A 20837-nucleotide genomic window follows, 5' to 3' on the forward strand; every position below is an offset into this window, starting at 1 on the left:
ACAAATATTAAAGCTATCTGCCAAAACAATTTACAACTGACAAAAACATCAGGCATACCAATACACGCATTAGGCAGCATATGTTTTCACACCAGTAAAACAGAGCTTTGGGGAGAAACAACTCTAAACCCTAGATTACTCAGGCACACTTTTATGGTCACAACACTAACAGAGATAATAAGCCATCATTTTACATATAAAATAAATCAAACATTTGCCATCTTTCAAATATTTATTTTATTTTAGTCCTTTTAAATACGTTTTAATACAACAAAGATATAAAACAATATATTAATTCAATCCGAGTTTAGAATCAAAACAATATTTACTTATTTACAGTACTCACTTTAAACTTCACTGGCATACCTTCTAGCCATTAGGTAATACTATTTTCTCTGTTGGAACGAAATTGAAGGAACTGTTCAGTGTCAAAAGCCACGTTCCTGCATCCCTATTATGTTAAGTACCGTGTATAATGCAGTTTGTGGTTTCTCACATCTGAGAAATTTCTCAGATTTGACAAAACTTAATTGAAAGAGCAAACTAAAGTTAGAGTTAGTCTTTCTAACTACGCAGTCACGGGGCATCTAGGTCAGGTTATTGTGTTCCACATTTGTCACCTTAAGTTTTACACACCTATTACAAACTGGCTTTAAAATGTGCATGTCACGGAATTATGTACATAATACTCACTGCAAATTTCTTAAGATGCAAATGGTAAGTATGCAGGACACTGCTACATGGAAAGTTCAGTGTTCACAATACTATAGTGTTTGAGCTGAGGGCTTATGAGGGTTTTTTGGGTGTTTTCCTTCATATAATGAACAAGACATCAGTAGGTTCACTCCAAAGGACTTTTTTTTTTCCCCCCCCAGAAATACTGTTTCAACTAGAATAGCGACAATGTCAAAAGATACATCAGAAATAGTAATCTGTATAAATCATCAATGGTTTATCAATTAACACTTGATTGATAAAGTCCACATGCACAAAACAGTTCAGACGGTAAGCTGGCTCACTGCTGCCAAATATACTTCCATCTCGACAAGACTATGATGGGTTTCATAGTTACAGGTCAAGTTTCTACAAAAGTATCCTAGACTATTCAAAAAAACCCAGGAAAATCAGTATTGTCTGTACATTACTGCAATTTGTCAACTCTTCAGTAGGAACTACGTGGACAGGATGAAAAACCACCGTCATTACAGCTTGCTCTTCTTGTGCTCCTCATCCACAAAATCTACTTTTTTTTTTTCCCTAAGATATCTGCTATTTCTTCAAATGTGTATTTAATGATTAAGACTCAGCTCCACAACAGTTTTGGTGCTTGAAAACCAAATGGACTTTTGCACATCAAAAAACTAGCTAAATAATAATGAACAAGTAGCACTAAGTATGCGAGCACTGCTTAAAAAAATCCAAGGAATTGCAAAGGCCTTGCAAAAGACTGATGTCCCAAGTTCAACCCTTCTGTCCTCCCCTTCGGTGCTCTTTTTGGCACTACATGAGACAGCTGTACAGAAACGATTATAGGAACCCATGCTTTTATCCTCATTGCAGGGTTTCAATACTTCTAAATAACCTTATTTAACATGCGTGCATCAAAAAACATCTTCCCCCTCCCCCCCAAGTCATTTAACTGACTCTTGCTTCTCAAAACGGCTATCAAGGTTTTATTTTGATGCTTTGTTGGGGCTTTTTGGTTTTTTGTGGGGGTTTTTGTTTGGGTGGGGTTTTTTCTTTTACTGATTTATTCTCTGAGATCACAGTTAAGTAATAATTTCTTTGAAATTCTACTGGAATGTTTCCTTCTATAGTAGATGGGGGGGCGGGAAAAGAGGGAAAACCAAAAGCGACATTACCTGTTCCCCATTACTGTAGCACGACACCACGCACAGCACGCGCTTGGCCTTATCCACCAGAATGCTTGAACTAAAATGGTAACCCTCACTGAAATCCAGAGTATTCAGTGATTTGCTTAAAGTTAAGCATATCTATTTGCTTCATCACAAGCAGTATACCAACAGGATCCATCCAATTTTTGCTAGTGTTGGACATGTAAATACTTCAGGCCTATCTACATTTCTGTACCAACACTTGTGTTACCTTGCTTACCAGAGGACATTAAGATAATTAGCATATATGGAAGCTTTCTGTATTGTTATTCAAGAACAGCTGGAGGAACCTTGCTAAAATATACACCTACGGAAGTCCAAATTCTGTATGCAGGTGTGACAGCATAAACTCACTAGTTTAAGGGATCTTCCAGAAAGTGAAAACTAAAGGCAAAACGTTTAGGAAAGCTATTATAAGCAGCTGTGTCATAAGATACAATAACAAGAAAACAAACAAAACAAAAAAAAAAAAAGAGGGGGGCAGTGTCTATGTGTCTATCACTTGCAGGCATGGGCACATATATCCCCAAACTGATAATAAGGAAGAGCTCAAGACTATTGTTAAGTCTCAAATATTACCAATTTGCTAAGCTACCAAAAAAATACGCCACCCTCCCCTGCTTCCATATATCCAGAGTTATTCAGTTAAGACTTCTCTACTTGATTAGTTACTGGACTAGATTACTAGTGTTGTTAAGACACTTGCACTCGCTGACGTAACACAGTAATTCATTGATTCCTCTGAATTCAGATTATGTGCGCGCTTCCCACAGACCACTGAAGATTGCTTTGCACACAACAGGTGCAGCAAGTTAAAGGACAGCAAAAAGACCAGCGCACAAACAGAAGGGAGAAGGACAACCTAAAAATACTCAGCATTAAATCCAAGGCCCAATGATGCTTTGCTGCCTTTACTTGAAAGTGCTTGTCAGCAGCAGAGAAGCTGCAAAATGTTTTTAGAACACCGACTCTCTGAAAAGAAGATATAGAATTTTAAGCCTGTCAGTTATTTGCAACTTGTTTCCATCTATTAACAATAAAGCTTACATTACTAACTTTACAGACCAACCTGTGCTCTTTGGCATGGGAGATCAGATTTTTTCTGTCTTCTAGCAATTTCAAGCCTTACCCTTGCATGTCTATAGACAGACAACACAAAATTCCAAAAACAGAAGCGGAGAATTGTCCTGACAATGTTTTAAACCCACTTTATGCTCACAAAACCAACCTCTGTTTATTACTTATCTTGGACTCAGATACTTAGCATCAAGAAAAACAGCACAAAAGAACAAGCTTCCTTTAAAAACCACCGACAGCCAATGCTGATTTAAAACATGGATTTACTTAACAGAATTTGAAAAATTAAATTAGAAAAAAAGAGAAGCCTTATGTTTCAAAGTATATGATCTCCAGTTAAAAAAAGAAAGTATTGAAATAATAGCTTTACTTTATGTAAACATTATTACACTGGGCTGCACTTGAAAATTCTCCTGCATGTCCAAGTTGCAAAGTAATTTTTCAGTTTAGACACAGCTACAGCAGTTAGCACTGACATGGTTCTTTTCAGAATCAGCAGCTTTGCAAGTTTAACTGCATACCTCTCCATATGTTATAACTCAGAAAACAATCCTGCACATACAGAGAACAGATGCTTCCTAGAGTTTAAAAAAAAAAACCCACCAACATTCACAACTGTGTGTGCATTGCAAAGGCAAATATAAATTAACAAATAGAACTCTTTGATTATAAAGTCTCAAGAGGAATGTTCAAATTGCTTTTCTGAAATCAGAAAGGTAAGAACGAGAAATGAAAAATCTTTCAAATCTTTCAGAATATTTTTTCCTTTTTTTCTAAGTGTCAGCATACTCCCCCAATCTGGATGGCAAGAGCCACCAGGCTACGGCAGATAGAACAATACAGCATTAAACCTGCAATTTTGCTAAAAAATTGGAATGTTACAAATATCAAAGTCTGCGGAATAGTACAATGTATGTGTGCTCAATACAGCTGGCAGAGATACTCTAAGACACACAGTTCCTCTGTGGAATAGGAGCTAAATTAAGTTACAAGAGTAACGTACTACAGAGAGGGGAAGATAGTCAAGTTAGTACAATCCAGGTTTATAAAAGAAACACAATACAGCAAGGAGTAGCCCACAGTAAGTTACAAGCCTCCAAGACATGTCTTGCAAAATTCCCAAGGGATTCCTTTTCATGCAAACATAAGTAATTGTGGCCATTAAAAGTCAGCTTGTATCAAACTGGCAATGCTTAATCTAACTTTCCAAGGCTGACTTACATTACCTTCTGCACATACCTATTCTGAAACTGCAATAACCAAATAAAATGCTCTAAAACATTTTTCTGATTTGCACCTTTTACCTATCAGTCTTCATTTAGCATAAATCTAACTTAAAAGTCTCTACAGCCAACGTTAATATTGCCCCCTCACAAACCACAGCACAAGAAATTACCTACCAGCTGTGTGACCCTTGTTTACACATTATGGACTCGGAGTGTTGGTTTGGGGTTTTTGTGGGTGTTTTCTTGTGCCTGTTTTGTTTTTTAAACAACCAAAACTCAACTGCTTATGGTACTTTTATCTTTCAGTATAGTAAACGAGCAACTTAATTTAAGAACTAGTCTCTTTTCACACTTGCTAGAAGAACTTATACTGCATGTGTTTACATATATATAAACAAATATACTGTGTATATATATATATCCAGAGATAGTCACCATATTGTTGACACCAGAGTGCTAAAACATACATCAATAAGAGCACTATTTCCAATACTCACTATTACTTTTCCTGATAGAGTTACTACATGCATTTTCCCCATCCATTTATGGGACAGTAAGATATATGAAGATAACTGTTCCATTTTTCCAATGTTAAAGAGCTGCTCCTAAAACACATGCACAGGTTTGGGTATAAAGCAATTAAAACCACACAGAAGTCATTTTGTGGCTTTAAACTCACTAAAGCTAAATTAACATTACTTTCAGTGCATGTAGCATTTACTTTAACTCATTTAGTTAAACACAAAAGGGAAAACTTCCAAGTGCTAGAACAATCATACAGACAACTGATAGACTAGACTAAATAAGCTGTCATTAAAAAAAGACATCACTGCATAGCCACAAGGCAGACTTTCATTTTTGGCAACCTGTATGCAGACCATTTATACTGTCAATTATACTTTAAGACTTGTTATTTAACAGTTAAGAGACCCTTTTAGCAAGGAACTATACTGCTTTCTTCATTATGACACAGTACTCCTCAGTCTTTTAAGTATACACAGAGTTTGTTTTGAAAATTACATTTATGACTGTTTTAGAAGAAAGTCTTCATCAGGTTCTAATGTTTTAGTGTATGTAAAGGCTGGCACGTCAGGTAACGAAGATTATGTGGACCTGTAAAGGGTCTGTTCTATTCAGTACAAGCATGTGTTTGAGGTTACAGTTACATAACACTCACATACAACCTTTCTAAGGGTAACAGTATTCTGGTTTATATTCACGGTTCACTGATAGCCTCTACCGTTCCCTGCATCGTTTTCTATTTCAGCAACAAGAAAACAAAACACATCCCTGTGAAGTACAGGAACCCTATTTCACGGTTAGGAATCTAAGAAACAAGACAAGGAGGAAGAGATCACGGAGTGAAAAACGTTACTTTACATCCCCCCACAGCTAGCCTTGTAGGATCTTAAGTCATGACACTTCACAAAAATCTGAACTGTCACACACACTCTTCAGCCAATCAATCTTTTCAGTATGGTAGGTTTCGAAAAGGGCCAGCAATACTCGTTGGGAACAGTTCCATTAACATTGCACTCAAAAAAAGAAAACATTGGAAACCAGATCCTTGCTCTCCTACTCTGTTGATATGCTCTAGTATTAGCCAACGTATGGTAATACAAGAAGAGTCTTGTAGTGATGTAAAAGGCAATGAAGACGTCTATAGAATAATGTTCATGTGCAGCCAAAATGAAGAAGATTCCAAAGAGATTCAGGACCCAGGACAAGGTGTGCAAGAAGTTCCAGCTCCTTGGCGTATCTAGGAGAAAACAGAAAGCGACTAACCTTGAATGTCTCAACAGTCTGGGTCATTGTGAAATCCAGGCCCAAACGCTCCAAGTTTTTGCACAGATTTTTTTTTATCCAAAAATGTGATGAAGTCACTGTCTTCATCTGGAAATACTGTTTACATCTACAGGTCCAATAAACCCAATAAAAGCAACCACAGAAGTTATAAATGTCTATCGATGACTTCCTTTACAAATACAGCTATTACACATTTCTGGATTAAGAGAGCATCCTGAAATGGTTTAGGACCACACAAAGCAGAACTGTTTGTTCAACTGATTTCTTTTAATGAAAATCATGCCTTTTCCATGTAGTAAGGGGAACTATGTCATAAAACATACATTACTTTGTTACTGCAGTCATTCAATCATAGATTAACTCAAACTAATTACCTTAGTTATTATTTACTTACTGTATAATGTATCAAATCACACTTTGTATTTACAGAGAAGCACTACTGTTTCATATACTCTTACTCATTATGAGGTTTTGTATTTTGGCTTTAGGGCTTACACTGAACATACAGCCACCTAGTCAGGTGTTTCCCCTGACGGGGGGGGGGGTGTCAGTGGCAGATACCTACAGAAGCCTACAAAGTAAGTATTTTCCCTAGTATTCTCTCAGTAGCAAATCAGAGAGCCTTCCTAATTTTCTTGGCTCACGTGTTCTGTCAAATGTGCCCTATCCGTCCTTTCATTATTCTGAGCAGTGCTGTTCCTCTCCTGGCTGCAAGTAAACAGTCACAAACCTGAGCAACAGCACAGAAATCCAAATTTCTATCTGTTTGCTTAGATGTAACGCTCTGAACTTTTTGAGGAGGTCACGCCGCAGATATTCTTAATACTTAAGGACATCTAAGCATTTACACTCTCACACCCTTGGTCGACAGCAAGCAGTACGTATTCTTAACACTGAGGGACACCGAAGTATCGACACACTGTACTTACATTCTGTGACAAAGAAGTTGAGCATGGTCAGGACGACAGTGTGGCCACTGAACATATAATCTCCACACGTATGTACTCCAGTCAGAGTCATTCCAAAGCCACTCCATATTGCAAATGCCCGCTGGAGTTTTGCCCAAACATTGCCATACAACTAAAAGACAGTAACATTAACCTTTACTAAGTTCCAACCCCACTGCCTGAACAATATGTCCTTACAGTTAGCTGTACAGCTATGGATGTTTAATACCGTTTATCATGTCGGGTCTTTTATTAACATGCAGGTTAGCACATATTTGGATTTCATCGTGGCAGTGAATCACATTAGTAACTACAATTACTAATTGTATACATCATACCTCTGGTGAATACTGGAATTTAGATAGAGTGTTTTATTGCAAGTGATTTACACACAGGGTCTTCTTGAATATATTCAACCTCCCAATGTGTCTTTGTTAAGCTCCCAATATATTCAGCTTAAACTGTCTTCTAACTAAAAGTTAGGAACCATAAAATCCCGTGTTCTGGAATATCTCTCAGGGTGAAAGGGTGAAATAATAATAGGTTTTGGGGTTGGGTTTTTTTTTTTTGAAACCATACATCCAACAAGACAAAGACGCAATTACTCCACTTTCAGACTTTCTTCATGAAGTCATTATCTTAAGTGCACACTTCTATGATGTATTCTTTCCAGTTTACATTGTGAAATGCTCTGAACACCCTTCCACAAGGAACTGTCTCCTTTCCAATGTGGCAAGTGCTTCTAAGACCCCTAAGGATGCTTGCCTGCATAATGGCAGTTAATGAAGGTGTGTGGAGGGGAACAGCAGAGAAATGATGATGCCGTTTGAACAAACACACATCTAACATTATGGTCACAACAATCTTAATCATATCTGAGATACAATATTTTCAAAAGGGAAACAAGAAAATAATTTAAAGCATTTTAAGTTTTTACCTTTCCAGTACATTGCAAGTGCTGGCCTGGCACAGAGAGTGAGGTAACAAACATTGTAATGCAGCGTAGTAAAAATACTGTCCCCATGAGGCTGCACAGCCTTCGCAGAAGTATAGATCTGGGAAAAGTACAGAGGAACTGATTGCAAGAATCCTGATACAATGTATCTTTAAATCAGGAAAGCTACAATAAACATCCCCTTGCACCCCAACTTAATCCCATTAAATCCCTTCATCATTGTTGCAAGTTTCACAGTAAAAAAAAAAATTTTTTTTTCAGTAGTACTGTAAAGGTATGATTCCACATGGCAGGGTGAAACACTGTAGCAGGCTTACTGTATAGGTAAGCTCCACTTCACTGCAGCTACACTCCTACCAGCTTTGGCACTCATACCTTCTGTTGGCAAACTGATAAAAATCAACAAAACTGGTAAAAATTTAACTTAAAACACACACAAAAGGATTTCCTACCCTTTAGTGACAGCAAGCTGCTAGGCTGCCTCAGTCATCCTGCAGAATTTCACTCTCATACAATTTTCTTATATACAAAACTGTTATCGTATGAAGGTATTTACTGACAACTCTCAAACACGTGTTCTGAAGGAAATTACATACAAATCTGGTAGAAAAGTAAAGTCAGATTACTCCTTTGTAAGATTCACAAGTCACCATTCTTGATTAAACCCTCCCTAATCCGTTTTTACAGGGACATATTAGAAGCTTACATGATTCTCACTGAACAGAAAGTCTTAAACAATCACCATGAATTCTTGCCACAGTCCTTTCTCTGAATCTAAGTAGCAGTTAATTTGGATTTTATACACCGTACCTGTGTTTGTGAAGCAGAAGAACCAACAGCCAAATATAGCAAAGAATGACACCACATACTTCAGTCATAGCAAAAGCCCATGGTATCCTAGGGACGCTAAAAAAAAAAAAAAACAAAAAAAGGATGAAGCAAGAACATTAACTTACAAATACAAAGGTTTATTTTTTCTTTCTAGTCTCAGTATTGAGTACAAAGGCATACAAAGTCCTTACTACAAAACTTGCATTAGTCTAACGACAGTTTAGACTACAACTAAGAATTATTTTGTTAGACTGAATGAAATAGAATTTGAATTATTTTTTATTTACATTATCTCCTTTCTAATAATGTATTTTCAGCAGGCATTTACCCAGAATTCATTAAGTCAAAGAAAATCTCTAGTATGCTCTCTTAATTAACGCATCATATACTGACAGGATGTGTTCCTCTACCACTGTTGCCCAAGAACTTTTTTCATTGTGACACAAACTTGCATCATGTCAATTATGCTGCTTATGCTTATAAGAACGCCTTGTCAACACAATTAACGATGCAGTCTAAAATCCCAAATACTTGTAATGAAGCACAACTGCACAGAAGTGTTAGAAAAAATAGAAATTGTTTTCACAGTTAGATTTCAGTGATAATCACTACACATAAATCTTTCAGCCTTGCTTATCAAAAGATTTAAGAATTTCTTGCACACGTATGGCACCAATAACAATTTCCACTCTGCAATTAACCAAAATACATATCAACAGGTTTCAAGAGAGGCTGCTCCTCATAGTTACATGTTCCCCCTGATACAAAGGGGTAACAAAGCACTGCTCAAATTCTAGCTTTGTAGTAATCCCCTCGCATTGTTTTGTGAACTGCTGCTTTCCAACCTCCCCCATCCTCCTGCCCACTGAAAACCGTGGTAGTGCCCGAGGAACAAAATCCAGTAATGCCATAGCTCCTGTCCTCTCTCCCCTCTTCCACTCTGCTGGATGTGGTCCATTCTTGCTGAGTTTTATCTAAACTTATGGGGGAGTCTGCAACTTACTCAAAAGATTAAAGTCCTACTGACTTCACGAAAATGGAAATTACTGACAGGGATAAGGAGATCACAAAGACTGAACTCTTAAATGGTTTATCTTGTCTTTTAAAACTTTCTAGACAATAAGTTCTCTGCGATGCACCTGCACTTCCTCAAAGGGAGCATTTATTCTCTATTAATCTGCAGTCAATGACTAGAATTTCACATGTGCTACTGTCTTTCTCTTCTGCCTGAAGTGGAATATTTTCTTTACAAACTGAGCAGGGTGCCTGAGCAGTAACAGTGTTTTAGTACACAGATACCCGACAGTTAAAAAAGATACTGGTCTATTCATTCTGCCTCAGAGTTTCCCTAAACCACCCAACAAGTTGACAGCAGCTCGGGAGACAAGAAAAATACAGCATCAATGCTATTCCCTTTCAATTTCCTTGCTCACTGGCAGACCAAAATACTCCTTCATCAAAAGTTTTTCTGCATCAAGATATGTTAAGCTTCATAGGAAACATCTGGATTTCAGAAAAAGCATATGGCTGCTTACCTATGCCAGCTGACCATTACCCTTTTTACTAGATTAAGAGGATGGAAATTCCCATGTTGTGATTAGATGAAGACACAGAATTAAATAAAAACTGGGTAGAACAGCAGCTCAATTTATTTTCCCCGAGAATACTAAATCTCTGCATTAACTGATGTGCATTTCAATCTTAGCAGATGGGTTTACGACAATCTAATTACTACTATTTTGCAGAGGCATCTTCCAGAGCGTATGAAACTTTGAGAATGAAGAAAAGACAGCCTACACTTTCACCATGAGGTTACTACTTTGTTTTAAAAGAAAATTTCTTACCTATCTAGAAATATGTCTGGTAGAGGTGGATATGTTTGCATGTCAGGTACTCGCTCATGCACTATAACCATGACAAATGATGTAAAGCCAAACACTATGAAGACATACACACAACTTAAAACCGTCTTCCAATACTCTGGGTCCAGTCTTCGTGTAGTGTGTTTGTTTTTTCCATTTGCATATTGATACTGATCACCATTCAAGTCAGTAATTGCTCCGTCATAGTCCCGAGGTACTTCGCCGTTACAAAACCAATCTGTGCCCTGTAGTGAACCAACACTTGGGCATGTTGTGCCAACATGACTATCGCTGTTGTAACCAAGCTCTTCCAGGACATCAATATGTTGCTTCTGCAGTTTGCGTATGGACAACATTAGCCTTTTGATATCCCCCAGGACTTTGATTTCCAAAGGAGGGGATCGTAAATCATACTCTGTAAGTGTCAGCAGTGTAATTCCATCTAGCCTGTGTCTATAGCACAAAACATCCACATATTCACAGAATCCTTCTTCCTTCAGCCACTTGGCCACGTTCTTGGTAGTCCAACGTCGAATGCAGAGCTGGTTATTGCCTGCCATCATCCTTCTCTATCCGCCAATAAAAAAATCACCTGTTACATAACAGAGAAAGAGAAGACTTGATGTTTAACAAAGATTACTGAAATGCCACTGTATTTTTGTGTGATTTTAGATCCTTCATTAGCCAAAGGCTTTTTATGTAAGAGCCAGCTAAAAATCAGACCTGTAATTCATTAGGTAAATAATATAAAAATGCTTTAAAAACATTTTTATTCAAACAAAGTTAAATTAAGATTTTTCTCACTTGTTCTTAAATAGAAATTTAAAGCTGCCAAGCAGCAGAGTACTTCCTAGATGTACCCAGTTTACTTTTATTCTTTTGTTAAAAAAAATAAATAAATCCAAGTTTGTTAATTACACTAGGTGATGAAAAGCAAAGATTACTCTGTTTAAATACCAGATTAATCATTAGTCTTTTCTACTGTTGGTAGTTCATAACTTAAGCAAGAATATATAGCCAGCAACCACATAAGACTGAATTAAAGCTAAAATAGTATATTACAGGTCCAATACATTCTGCTGTTTTAAAACATATACTGAAGCTTTGGTGGCACGACACTTCCCCCTCCACCTCTTCCAAGTAAACTTAAAACTAGGGATCTACGATTCTATTGACCTGAGGCACCTTAGTTGTATGTTGACAGTGCAGTCATCATATTTCTTTGTTCAATCTCACTAATTAAGACAGATGCTTGCTTACTATATTGTGAAGCCTTTACAAATATTCAGCTTTCGAAATAACATAACTAGAAATTAGAGCATAAGCTTTAATTCCAAAGCATCTTCAAAAGCAATGTGGTAATAGCTAACATCACACACCAAACTCAAAAAAAGAGGTATTCTCTTCATACAGATTTCTCAATAATTGTTTTCTTAAGTCTGGAATATTCCTTGAAGGTAGGCAAGACATCTCAGCGCCATTTTAGTCACATGTTGATGACAAGTCACCAGAACAAGTTAGAACAACCACCAGGAAAAAAAATGCACCACTGAATGTTACATGGGATACATGAAAAAACTTTCAAAGGCTACCGGTGATGTAAAAGTAATAAAAAGCTTATCCAATATTTAAGACCCACAGCAGTACAGAATGGATTTGTGCATAATTTATATTTGGTGGCTTACGTACAGCTACAATCTAAGAAACAGCTACAATTTCACAGCTCTTTTGTACTTGAAAGAACAGCTTAATTAACTAGAATGCTTCAATCATGCCAATCAAATCTCAGAAAATACAAGATAGTACAATACACCAGTGCCACATATATCATTCAAGGTTTTCAGAATGAAAGCAAGGAAACAGCCTATTTAATCTATTATTTAGCTTCTCTATATAGTAAACAGGTACTCAAACCCATCACGAATATTCAACACAGTTTTACATCTTTTTTAGGGGCAGAGATCTTGCAAAACCAAGAAGCTCTTCCCTTCTCCCTTCTCTTTTTAAAGAGGTACTGTACCTATTATTAGAAGTAGCTCTTATTATTGGATGCAACTTTTTCTTCCATCTAATTAGCTTACATCTACCAGGACCACACGCTATTTTATTCTGTATCAGAGAAGATTCAATTTGTCCAGTGAGACCTCCCAGCAGTACAAAAGCTTAGATTAGAAACAAGCGCAAAGTTGCCCTTCTAAAAGAATCAAGGGAGTGACACTTCTGAATATATTCTTGAGTTGATTGTGTATTAACAACATGTACTTAACACCTAGTTTTAATTTCTCAAAACTCCATACACAGCCAATATGTATACATGTGTTCATACCTTGACTTAAACAGTTGACAAAACATCCATAAAGCCCCACTAGAATCTCTGCATTTACTGTATACTCTTCCTTCTACACACAAAAGGGTATTTTCTCACTTCTGTGTTACCTTACCATTTTCAAAAGTCTTGTTCAGAACACCTGTAACAACTACTTGGCTCACACAGCTATTAACAAAAGGAATTATGACATATAATTTGTAATTAGTGATCAATTAATTGAGCTTCTTTGTACTACCTATTTTTACCTTACTCCAGCAAAACAAGCAAACAAACTTGAATTGCTTATCTGGACTTCCAGCTTTCCTCGTTCAGAAACACAGATGAAATACTGAAAAAATCCTTAATCAGTGTTTTTTATAACACTGTAACCATCACAAGTTTTCTAAAAGCAGTAAATTCAGACTCACCAAAAATATGATCCACTTACTATTTTGTCTTCTAAGCAAAGCAACTTGTGAGGACAAAGTCAGGCAACGCTCCCTAACGAGAATTCTGTTCATTCGTCACTAGTCAAGTAGCCTAACACCAGCCTGGCATTTCTTCATCGGGCGTTACAGGAATACAAATCAACCCTTACCAAACACGCAATAAAAGTAACATTACAACACGGAGTGAGCATACTCATCAAAGGTCACTACTGAATAGGCTGGACCTGGGAGAAAGTCTACATTAACTTTAAGATGAACCTGATAGGACCCGCTCCTGTTTTTAGAGCTGTCAAAGACAAGACATGTAACCAACTGGAAAAGACGAAGAAATCAACAAAGAAACAACCACTTATGCAAAACAAATTTAAACCACTGCGCACAGCTGGTAGCTAATTTCATCTCAACAGCAACAGTTAAGGATCAGTTTTGATGACAAGGCAATTTCTTTAAACTCAGAAACTGCCTCCTCCTTCAGACTACTCATTTAAGCGCCACTCTTGTGGTTTAAAGGGTAAAAAGGGCCCTCCCTAAGAGTCTCCGCACTTGGCATACAATACAGATCTCTGCGCCCAACTGCTCCTATCAACTTTTGAAGCTTAGGAAGGCCAGGCCACAAAACATTTGTTACACTAACGTAGCAAGAGACCAACAGATAATAAAGAGATTACCTAGATAACTGTACTGGTTCTCCTGAAAGAAAACAGCACCAGTAACTACTTCGCCTTCTACATTACTGGTTTTATCACTGAAACCAAATAACGGATAACATTATTTAATGATGAATAATATGCATGAGTAACACAGAGCAAGCAGACTTAAGCATTAGAGGGCAAAATATACTTTTCGCTTGACATCAGCAATATTTCTAGCTAGCTAGTTGATTACTTTCCTGGTACTGTGACTTCATACTTAGTCAGCTCATCAGCAGTACATATCATGTGTCCCATTTCTCTTTTTCCTTCCCCAGCCTCTCAGTTAACAGCAAAACCACAACTGAACGCGCACTTCTTGCACACGTGTTACATGTTTATTTTTTTCAAAGAAAAACTTTACTTTATGAACCATGAACATTTCTACAATTTGGTTAGGGCATTTTAAGAAATGAGATGCCAAGTATACCCTAGCTGTTATCACAATATTTTTCCTAGATGTATATTTAAACATGGAAAAGTAACCTTTCTCAGAATGACTACCCAATATTCCACCATTTCTTCCTCTACTGAATTACTGCCAGTCAACCATTAAATACCTAACTTTCCCAGCATACAGACTTTGAGTCAGTATGTTTAGGTAAAAACACAGGAAGCTGAACATGCTTATCAGTACTCTAGAATAGCATTAATATCACACTAACTGCAGTCTTGTTACAAAAACAAAATGTGATTTTATATATATATATATTATACCAGAATCATGGCTGAATGGTGAAATAAGAACCTAGTTATGTCCGCAGCAGTTCACAGCACGTTGACTAGATTTGTTTACTCCGGACAGGCATGCAGAACTCTACCAGCACTATTACTGCTTCACCACCTGCCCTCATGTGCCTGGGAGAGCCTGTGATGATATGGGCTCTTGATTTCAGCCCCGGCTAGGTTCAATTCTCAATTCCTTGAGAGGAATTTTAGGAAGAACGCTGAAGAACTATCAGATCTCAAGTGATTTAACCTACATTTCTTTGTGGAAGGTTTCAGGCTGAAGTCTGAATATAGGCAATTCCAACTCAGCCTCTCCTTCGCTGGCTCTGCTGGCCTAGGAGCACGACATCTCGCACCCAGGGGGAAAGCTGTTCTATACGCAGGCTGCTGGTTCACAATGTGGGTGAGACCCAGGTTTGAGGCCTCGGCTCCCCAGCACAAAAAAGCTACACTCAAAAACATGTGCTGAGCCAGCCTGCAATAATAAGGCTACTGTCACATACCAACTTAGTAATGCTGTGCTGGAAAAGGAACATACAGCACTGCCTTGTTATGTGTCAAAAGCCTCGGATGCTCTGCTGACTTGCATCAAAAGCTTGTCGCTTGCGCTTCCTGAAAACTCTGAATTCTCCAGTGCTTATTTAAAGCAAACAGCACCAAAGGTTTCATTGCCATGTAGTATACAGTGACTTAAGCCTTACCCTCTAAATGCCACCATATACAGTACAGTATCTTGTAAACAACTGGAGAAAGAGACTGCTTGCAAAAACAATACATGATTTTTCAAGGGTTTTTTTAATACAATAGCTACTATAGTATATATAAAACTGATCAAACGCAGCACAACACCCACCACGAGACTGAAAAACTGGGTATTTTCCTAAGGCAAGCATACAACAATTTCAAATGCAGAAATATCCCTGTAAAACTTGCATTCAGTTTTACTTAGTGCCTTTGCTGTCAGAGTTGTTTCATAAACATTTATAGTTAGTGAGATTATCAGCAGTACCTTAGCTGTACCCAAAGGTCTTAGTGCTATTTATGAAGGTAAGATAAGAAATCTCATAAAGTAACACTTGTTTAGTTTACTGTATGTCTTGGGTTTTAAACCATCAATGAAGACGTGCTTTTCAAGAAGTATTTATTGAAGTGCTGCATTGTGGAAAATATAGAACCAGTACTGTAAAATCAAAGATTGGCTCTGTACACTCAGAAGTCTTTCTGTTGGAACGCCTCCATGCAAAACTGACAGCAGCTGCTACAGAAAGTCCCGAAAGCTAAACATACTTGTCTTAAGAACCACTAAAAGCAGTTACATACAGCGGCAAGCTGAACAGAACACATACTGCTCCCTGACTTTTACACCTCATTAAACCAAAGGGGTTGTACTGTACTCAAGTGAACACTAAGAACAGCTCAACTCCTAATCTACTAACCAGCTAACAAAACATTTTTTATCCTATCACCATACTTCGAGGTACACACAAGTGATTTTTAAACAACTGATCAAGTACTCCACCACTCATCTTAGGATGCAATTCACAGTACTGCATTAATATTTGTATAAGATCTTGAACATTTCACATACTAAGTGTCATGTGTCAAGTGTTTTTTCCTCCAGCTTCAAGAAACAGCATATCCATCTCATAACGGAACACTTTCTGCTCTTTATCCTTATACAACTCATCAGCAAAACAATTCAGATATGCTTTTCCCCCTTTTATTTCTTTCTTCTCTTCCCACAGCCTCATCTTCGGATGGAAACAGGGGAAGATATGAGGAAACTCCCCATCCAGATTAAAACCAGCACACTATCTTAAATGAAACTCTGTTCTTACTCTCCACAATCATTTACAACCTCATCTTTCTGGTCTAATGAAAAATCTAGGAGTCTTCCTTATTCCAGATGTATTAAAATAAGTAAGAAAAAAAAACCCTTAAAAAAGTTATGTGATTATCAAATCAGCATCTATAATGTAATATGGTTTATGGATCTCAACCTGCTTAGCAGGCTGCAAAACTGAGCTCTGTATGAAGAGTGATAGTATAGAGCCTGAAAGATCTCAACTCCTAGGACAGCTTGTGTTTTTAATTGTATATTACCAAAAAAGACCCCAACCAGCCAGCAAAAAGAAGGTCACATAGAATAGCAAACAAGATAAAATTCTTGCTCTTTACAAATCTACAGGATGTTTCCTTCACATCCAAGTAGCACTTTCGCAACAAAATCTTGCAAAACCTCCCGAAAAACTTCCTTCCACTGGGTATAAAAATCAGTTCGCCCCAGCCCTGCGTTAATTCCACCTTTTTTCTGTATCACAGAAAGCAAAAGGAAGAACAAGACTACCTCCGATACCCAGAAAGGGCCCCCACCCATCAAACGGGAGGGGCATTTAATTACCAGGAAACATCTTGCTGAGCTCTTGCCGCTCCAAAACACTGCATGAGCAGCAGCTCTGCAGGGGTGGCACTGACGCTGTGCTACACTGGGCCAGCAGCACGAGGGCTCCGTGGAGACGGAGCACACTTAGCACAATTGGAATGTTCCATCAAATCATCTTACAACATGCAACATGTGTCGGGTTTTTATAAAACAAATTTTGCAAACTGAGGCATCAAATACAAAACCATGAGACCACTTCAACTCCAGTTACAAACCCACTAAACACGTGGATGTCAAAACTGCCTCTCATTTACCTCTTCCGTCAACTTACAGAGCTGATAAACCTATGCTTTTTAAGTATTGTTTTTTAAACATAGCAATCAGCAATCGTTAAGTGAGTAGCGCCAGAGGCCACCTAATGCACTGTCAGCATAGGTTTGACAGCCTGAGTGGACAACAGCTCCTGCAAAGTTTCAACTTTCTAAATACACCCAGGCCTTGAACTCACACAAAATCTGTCGGGTCCAGGCAGACTCCTCCATTTAACCCTCAAACCTGAACAGCAGGTGTGCAAACCAGCAGCAGCACTCTCCCATGATGCCTTATCAAATCCTACAGGCTCAAAAACTTTTTGACTCAAAACTAAGTACTTTGCCCTTAGAAAATCCACTGATTTTACACCACTGGAGTTGAAAATTGCAAGATAGCAGCCTCTGTTTGCCTTGGCACGACTGGTTTGTTATCCAACTGTAAGACTGACACAAAGCATCATTTCCAGAAAGGATTTGTTTCCTGGGCAGGCTGACACAGGACTGAGAAAACAAGTGATTTCCCTCTCCTCCTACACCTGCTACAATAACAAAAAATAAACCCTGCAAGAAGCCAGCCCCCACCTGCCTGGGCTGGGAGCCCCCATCCCGCCCAGCGCCTCCCCTGCCCCCTCAGCCTGTCACGGAGAAAACGTGCACGGTTCAGAGGGAAACCGACCCGGCTGGGCACAGAGCCTAACCCCCTCCTCCTTTCTACAGCAGAGGGAATAACTTCAGGGAGAAACGAGCAGGATTTTAGTTTCTGAGCAGAGTGGTTTCCTCAGCAGCCGGCAGGGGAGCGCCGGGCCGCCAGCACGGGGAGCCGCCGCACCTCAGCGGAGCCCAGCCCGCGCACCGTACGCGCACGAACCACGGCGGAGCGGGCTTCAGCGCAGACAACCCACGCCGGAGGCTCTTCCCGCTCCTGCGGCGGGCGAGCCCACTTCCCTCCCCTCACACCCCCGGCCCGAGGCAGCTCTGTCCCTGCCGAGACCCGCGGAACACACACACCGCCCTCAGCCCCACCTCAGCGGGACGAGCGCCCGGCCCCTTCCCGGCGGGAAGAGCCTCCTCACCTCCCCTCACCTGCCGCCGCGCCAGCAGCGCTAAGTAGCGGTGCCGCAGCGCCCGGCCCCGGGGCGGCGGCAGCGGCGGCGGCTCCTGCGCGCCCTCCCTCTCTCCGGCGGCGGCGGCCACCGCCAGCACCCCATCACCCCGCCGGAAGTGGCGGCCGCCGGCGCCAGCTCCTCGCGGGCGGCGGAAGGGGCGGAGACAGCGCGGGGGCCGCTTCCGGGCGAGGTGGTACCTCAGCGCGGCCTGCCGCCGCCCACCGGGCCCTGTCGTGGGCCCCCGGGGCCCTGCCGCCGCCGCCGGGCCCTATTGTGGCCCTCAGGGCTCTGCCGCTGCCCGCCGGGCCCTATCGGCCAGCGCACAGCCAGGCCGTGGGCGGCCGGACCCCGCCGCTGCGGGCTCGGAGCGCTTGAGGCGTTGCCTTCGGGAACGCCTGCAGCCCTGTGTTCCTCTGCGTTCCTGCCGCGCGGAGTGCAGGCCGTGCAGCTGGCGGCGGGGTCACTGGGCTGCCTGGGCCCGGGGAATGGACGTCTTAAATCTTAAGTATATGGAAGTACAGTCACAAGTGCTTCAAGCTGTGTGAAAACCTCAAAATCTGTATACATAGGGCAGCATATTTTCTATTAAAAAAGAATGTCGAGATTCTTTTGTCCTAAGAAAAGAACAAATCATCCATAATCACAGAGATCAGCTGAGGGGAGAAGGAAGGGCTTTTTTTTTTTTCTAACTGAAGAACAGAACGTGCTTCAACAAGGCTAAGAGTATAAAGCTGTACTGGAAGATGCAGTGGTGTGTTTTCCCAGTATGATCTTTCTGTCCATTGTCAGGAAGTACCTTGGTACAGCCTGAACCTGAGAAAGATGGAGGTTTCTAACAACCTAAGTAGGTTTTTTTCGCTGACTTTTTTATGCAAGATGAATAGTCAGAGAATGATCCTGACGATTTAAAAAACCACTAGTGCAGTAACAAAAATACACCCATCCTTCATTTAAAGGCATATGTCAGGACAAAATCACAGAGGAATCTTACAGGAGTCATTCTGCCAATTTTCGTATCAAGCAATCATTACAAAACATTTTCCTTCCCTTGAGATGCACCGGTTTTTGCAACGTTACTCTTTTCTGATGTCTGCAGGAAAAAATACATCAAAACTGGCAGCTGGCCGACAGCGCTCACTCAGGTCTCTCCAAGGTGATCCAAAGCACAGATGTGAACAGCACAGATGACTTATGAAAGCCTCAGCAAGGCACCTTAACTTCAGGAGCCAGGGACTCCATAACCTATCAATAATACAGATGGAGGGGATTGGAGACAGACATTTTAGAAACAAATTGCTTCAGAAGTAAACTTATTCTGCAAATTCAACTGAATGTGAGAGCAGCCAGCCCTTTGCAGCAGTCTGAAGAACATGCAGAATTTGCTTTGTTGGTGATGTAATTACTATCAGGTCCAAGACAAGTCTTAAATTGTAGCTTCTGTTGAAGTAAAAAGCAGGTGCCAACATAGCTCCATTAAATCAACTACACCAGCCTTTTCAGAGAGCTTGGCCTTGTATTCTTTCTCCACAGAGAAAAAAAAAAAAAAAAAGATCTTTTGCAATGCTTACATGCCACTACAGTGAAACAAGGAAATTTTGCATTTCAAAATGCTTCAAAGCTACATCAACTTGCCAAGTCATCAAACAAGCTAATACAAATGTGCAATCCATGACTGTACAATCTCAATTGTAACAGGCTATACACATTTTAAATAGATCAAGTACTGGATGTTCAGAACCGAAACAAGCTCTAAGAACTTCTGCTCATTGCCACATGCCCTGATACCTCTTCAAAGATGCTTATCTCTAAGCAGCCTGTTCCATCCTGCTTTTATTTTTTTACACCAAAGAATGTGTAGTTTTCCAAATGAGTTGCTGAAATTGGATGGAATATACCACTGTTTGCCAGTTTAGCAGCTTCTGCAAATAACGTAGGAATTAAGTACAATTTCAGTCCTCACAATGTTCCCCTTCTTTTACTATATGAAAAATGGACAAGTCTGAATTCATCAGTGACAAACCATAACATACGCATTAATCTGAAACCTGCCTCCCCCCCAAAAAAAAACCCAACAAAACTCCAAAACCGCAAATGGACCTTGTCTTCCTGTTAATAAAGCAGATTGAAAGTCGAGGCAATTTTGCTTACTCCATGTCCACATAGTCACATTCAAAATAACTAGCAGTTATCTGACAAGGAAAACACAGAGTTGTAGCAAGTAAGGCACTTCAGTTAAACAAGAGATTGTGCTTCTCTATTACAT

General features: G+C 39.7%; 1 protein-coding gene across 2 annotated transcripts; it reads right to left on the reverse strand.

Moving 5' to 3' along the window:
* Positions 1 to 213: 213 nt before the first annotated feature.
* SAMD8 (sterile alpha motif domain containing 8) lies at positions 214 to 18736 on the reverse strand. Of its 2 annotated transcripts, none has more exons than XM_055720620.1 (6): positions 18552 to 18736; positions 10582 to 11191; positions 8717 to 8812; positions 7889 to 8006; positions 6934 to 7084; positions 214 to 5957 (listed from the first exon to the last, which is right to left on the reverse strand). In XM_055720620.1, exons 2-6 carry the CDS (start codon positions 11160 to 11162, stop codon positions 5653 to 5655), a joined length of 1251 nt encoding a protein of 416 aa, XP_055576595.1. In that variant the 5' UTR covers positions 11163 to 11191; positions 18552 to 18736; the 3' UTR covers positions 214 to 5652. The 2 variants fall into 2 exon arrangements, with proteins under 2 accessions (XP_055576595.1, XP_055576596.1); XM_055720621.1 differs by having other exon boundaries at positions 18542 to 18736.
* Positions 18737 to 20837: the final 2101 nt, after the last annotated feature.

This window comes from Falco cherrug, chromosome 9 (genome assembly GCF_023634085.1).
Source record: "Falco cherrug isolate bFalChe1 chromosome 9, bFalChe1.pri, whole genome shotgun sequence".
NCBI classification, from domain to species: Eukaryota; Metazoa; Chordata; class Aves; order Falconiformes; family Falconidae; genus Falco; species Falco cherrug.